The sequence below is a fragment of the Gastrolobium bilobum genome, unplaced genomic scaffold, assembly GCF_033153095.1.
Source record: "Gastrolobium bilobum isolate Gb01-03AN ecotype WA unplaced genomic scaffold, APGP_CSIRO_Gbil_v1 utg12850, whole genome shotgun sequence".
NCBI lineage: Eukaryota > Viridiplantae > Streptophyta > Magnoliopsida > Fabales > Fabaceae > Gastrolobium > Gastrolobium bilobum.
Window position 1 is genome coordinate 299,640 of NW_026897757.1, and position 5,007 is coordinate 304,646.

The following is a 5,007-nucleotide window of genomic DNA, read 5'->3' on the forward strand; positions in this document are numbered from 1 at the left end:
CATGACAGTAGTAGCAAAGTGAGGAAAGAAATGTGGCCAAATAAATGCCACGCCAAGATTAGCCACATTTGGCAAAAGTGTGGTAGTTTGGTTTAGCCACGTTTTTTGTTAAACTTAGCCACGTTTTTAAATGTGGCTAAACAATCTTTTTTTTGTAGTGTTTCTCTGTAATAATCTTTCTATATAAATGCTTTTCATGATTGAAATAGTGTAAATTTCACAGCAAAGTTTATTGATCACCATTGTAATAGTAAATCACCATATTGTTGGTATTAGAACAGATAAATTAAATTCTCCAAAAAAAAAAAAAAAACAGATAAATTAAAGTGTTGGCCGGTTGGACACTGGACTAGATTTGGTTCAAAAGTTTTAAAACAAGTCCTAATGATTATAGAAAGATTGTTAGCTACATAGAGTAGAGCTACCAAAAAAAGGAATAGAAAACCTCTTGTACTCTGACAGCTAATTAGTTTAGCTTTGTCAAAGGCATATTTTTGGCTTTCAAGATTCATTGTACTATTGAAAAACTTGTCTAAGCCTTAACTTGTCAATTTCCCCCCTTTAAATTTTGATTTTTCTCAACAAGATCAGAGGATGATGTGAAGATAGTAACATTGTTTTGATTTGTTTCTGTTCAATCTTATTTCATTTCTCCTCCTAGTTTCTATGGTGGCAACAACTTCCATGTAGCTCATATTTGCACCAGAGGGCTATAAATCGCAGACAAAATGGTTTGCGTTACACTTTTAAGTGTTCTATGTTTTCTATACGAAATATTAAATTCAAACTGAATTTCATCATTAATATTATATTCTTGTATTTGTCTTTTATTTTCCTAATTAAATATTCAAATTCTTACAAATCATGGCCCCCAAATGTTACGGAATATTCGCAATATTACTCAAATATTTATCAAATGATGGTAGTTTAGTCGCCGCAAAGGAGTTGAGTGGGTGGGAAAAGATATCAATTCATTCCTCACCAATGTCATCTTGAAAAAGGGCATAAAACAGTAATCGTTGATACACACCATACTTGAGATAAGTCTCATAGTCAGCTCAAAGAGCCAAAATTTGTAAGAATACTCATAGAATCTACTTGCCTTAAATAGGTAATCAGATTTGGTACAAAAATATATATATAACTCAAATATCTTACATGGAAGTCAAAATAAGTCAGCAAATTAGTAAAATTCCTTACACATAAATAACCCCAGAAAAAGATATGGGCTTCATAAAGATAATACAGTACTACTGCATTTTCTTCAACATGAAAAGAACTACCATATCGTCCTCGATGTTAATTACAACAAAATCCTAAAGCTTTCAGAGATCTTCAGTTCACACAAAGACATGAATATCTAAATAAAAGGCCGGTAACGCACCAAAGCAGTCAAATTAGACACTGAAGCTTCTCATTTCACACTCATTTTGTTAAGTCAACGAAAATCAAAACACCACAAAGAAAAAATACAAGGAATCCTACCCTACCATCAAAAGGATTTAAGTATAATATTTATAAAGGAACGAGATTGAATATTAGCTCATTGAACAAATTAACCAAGCCCACAGAGAGACAGCTTATCAGTGAGATTAGTTCTAGACCATAGGATTTGTTGTGGAAGATCCATAGCCATTCATCACGCCAGTCCATGATCCTGAGCCGTCAAGATATCCTCCAAATGACTCTTTTTCAGCATCAGAGTGCCATTCAAGGGACAATAGTTTAGGGTTTGGCTTCATATCAATTGAACCGTTGCGGTTGTCACATGCATCATACGGCAACATCAGTCTCTGGCAAGATTCCATTATATAATTTCCACCATTGCTTCCATCAAGGGACATGCCCCCAAATGCTGAAGAGCAAAGACCTTGATAATTTGATGGCAACCCATTGTAACCACTCATATCACCCACACCCATATCGCTATTTCCGAAAAAATCAAAATTCCTTGAAGTCCTAATTATACCCTCCACCACGTTATTTTCCATGAAGTCAATAGGCCTAGGGTTCTCGAGAATTCCCATGTTATACTCAGTACTCTCCATAAAATTAGGGTTTCGAAGTGCTCCTGCATTAGTCCCGAGTAAATTGTTGAGATGGGAAAATTGCACATCTGGGTAAGAAAGTTGAAGATCATTGGGGTTGTGATTGTAAGAGGTTCTAGGATCTGGTTGGTTTTGATTAATAGGTGATTGGTCATTGGGTTTCTTGGTAGAAACTTTCTTGTTCTTTCTGCAACCACCACCAACAGGGATGTTCCTAAGAGTGCCTCCTTTGGTCCAGTACCTTCTACAAGTCTTGCAAAAGTACCTTGGCTGAGAGAGACTATAGTTGTTGTAGTAACAGAACTTGGTGTGAGTTGAATCACACCTGGGGCACTTGAGGGCTTGGTCATTAGGGGGTCTTAGCTTCCTCTCTATCATGGGCCTCGAGCATTGAAGCATGTCACCACATGGTGAAGAAGAAGAATCCATCCCAGACTCCTCGTGAATTGTGCCCTGACATTTTATATATATTAAAAAAAATAATGGAATATGAAAATGTACATACATATATATTACGTACTGTCAAATTTGTCATTTTGGATTTTGTCCTTTTGCTTTTATTCTTTTGCTTTATCCTTTTCCTAAATTTTACTTCCCTTGGCTTTTTCATTTTTTTTCCCTCTTTTGAATAGCATAACATTCTTCTGTCTAATTTAAAAGATTACAAAACATATATATAGCAGAGTGCAACGTGACAATATATATACTGTTACTCTTATTGAATAAAATTTTAATTGTGTTATAACTATTATAAACCTTCAGCTAAAACTCTGTTGTCAAAGCCGTTACTTTATGGATTTCATATTAGTGTGTGAGAAGTATGAGGAGTTTAATGGAGTTTAAATTCATCATCCCCATCAAATTAAATTTGCACAAAAGCATCAAACTGGCGAAAACCACTGAGTTTGGAAATCAGAGGCAGATAGCTAGTGTATACACATTTTCATATATATATATATATATATGCATGGCATACCTGCAGCCAATGATCTGGTGATGATTCCATGCAGACGTGGAGAGAGGAGAAACCCATTCACAAGCAAAATTCCAGCTGAGAAAAGTAGTTTAATTAAGTGCCTCTAGTAGCACTGTATGATCAGCATTTGAACAGAGATGGAAGATGGTTAGGTAGAGGAATTGTTAGGTGAAGAGAGTGAGGGGGGTGAAGAATAATGATATTAATTAGTGTATGGTGCTAGTGTGAGTGAGAATGTGAAGTGTTACTTGGGACGAGACAGTGAATAAGAAGGAAGAAAAAGGTGAACCGAGTGAGTGATATAGTCATAAAACTCCGTCGGTGACAACAATAGTGGGCCTTAATATGTCTCTTTATTATGCTGACCCCACGGCTTATCGCAACTTGACCAAATACTCACTGCCAAATGGACGGTTGGATTCGTTCAGAATAACTATTGAAGGTTGGTATAGGATAATCACAAGCGTTGATGGTGATTTGGTACATATATAGAGGAGGGCTATTTCTATTTCTGATAGTCAGCAATAGGGGGCAAGTTACGTCATACTATAATCCTGTCTGAAGTGACAGAAGCTGAGAATATTTGGGTCCTCGATAAAGAACGCGTATCTAGAGAGAGAGACCACTCTATTTGCGGGACCCACTCTCCCTCTTCCCACAAGCAAGGGATATATTCCCACACGCGCCCTCACTCTCCCTTCATGTTACTCACGTCACGTGCCTTGCTTTGGATGATAATGATCACACAGTAACATAACAATATATAATATGTCTGTCCCTTTATTATTATTTGTTTTAAGAGTTAGGATCCTTTGACACCGGTGTCAAATTTGAAGTTTGATATCTCGTCTGAGAACCGTTAGATCGAAAAAGATCAATGGTATCACATGCTTACAAATCAGAGTCGTTGATCTTTTTCGATCTAACGGCTCTCAGATGAAGTGTCAAACTTCAAATTTGACACCGATGTAAAAGATCTTACCTCTTGTTTCAAATTGATTAACTATTGTTAAATTCAAACTTCAAAGAAAGCGATATTCCTCGACAAGGAAGGCGGGTTTTTGAGAATTTTACTGATTCGACAAGCTTCCATAAGAAGGGTGATACCTGAAAGAGCAACGAGGAAGGTAACTGTCTTTATCTACTAAGGAGAAGAATAACATGTAGATCATACTGTTGGAGTGACACTCTGTGTCAGTTGAATAGAGTGAGGGGATATTGAGTAAAAGAGATATTTTTATCGGGAAAAAAAAAGATTTTTTAAAATATGATGAGAATTTTTTTTTTTCAAACAAGTTACGAGAGGTATTTGATATATAGGTTAAAATTTTTTACAAAAATATTAGATTAATTATATTAATATTATGAGAAAATAAAAATATCATGTATCAAATGATATTTTTTTATGAATTTTATAGTTAAAATTGAAATGATGAAAAAAAAATTCAAAAATATTTTCAGTTTCCTCGTACCAAAAGATTAAAAAAAATATTGACCCACCCCATTTAATGAGAATTTCTAAATAAATCTCCATGGCAAACAGAGCCTGACATTGTGGCCACCTTATCCTCGGACAGTTGACTACGTTGGTAGGTTTAATATTTCTTCTTGTAAATGAGTGTGTTTGTGGATGTCTCTCAATTTTTATTATTGTCATGTTTTCTATATGCTAATTTAGTACAGAGAAAAATACATTTAATGACGGATCCAAAAAAATTTATAATAAAAGATACTTTTTTAAAAAATTATAAGTATTATTAAAATTAATAAGAGATGCTCATTATTATAAATATTTTTAAAGGGAAAGTAATTATTAGTACTAAAAATCTATTATTAATAAAAAAGATTATTTTACATATAATAATAAAAATATTAAAATTTAGAGAGAGGCGGCCGCCAATGGAAAATTCAGAAAATATTATTTATGTATACACATTTAGTGATTGCTCTCGAAAAAATTTTAAAGAAAATTTTAAATGCATT

The 5,007-nt window shown here is 34.2% G+C and overlaps 1 protein-coding gene across 1 annotated transcript; it reads right to left on the bottom strand.

The window, feature by feature from the left end:
- Window positions 1-1,598: 1,598 nt before the first annotated feature.
- LOC133309976 (dof zinc finger protein DOF5.6-like) lies at window positions 1,599-3,081 on the bottom strand. Its single transcript, XM_061510851.1, has 2 exons — window positions 3,025-3,081; window positions 1,599-2,501 (listed from the first exon to the last, which is right to left on the bottom strand). Exons 1-2 carry the CDS (start codon window positions 3,079-3,081, stop codon window positions 1,599-1,601), a joined length of 960 nt encoding a protein of 319 aa, XP_061366835.1.
- Window positions 3,082-5,007: the final 1,926 nt, after the last annotated feature.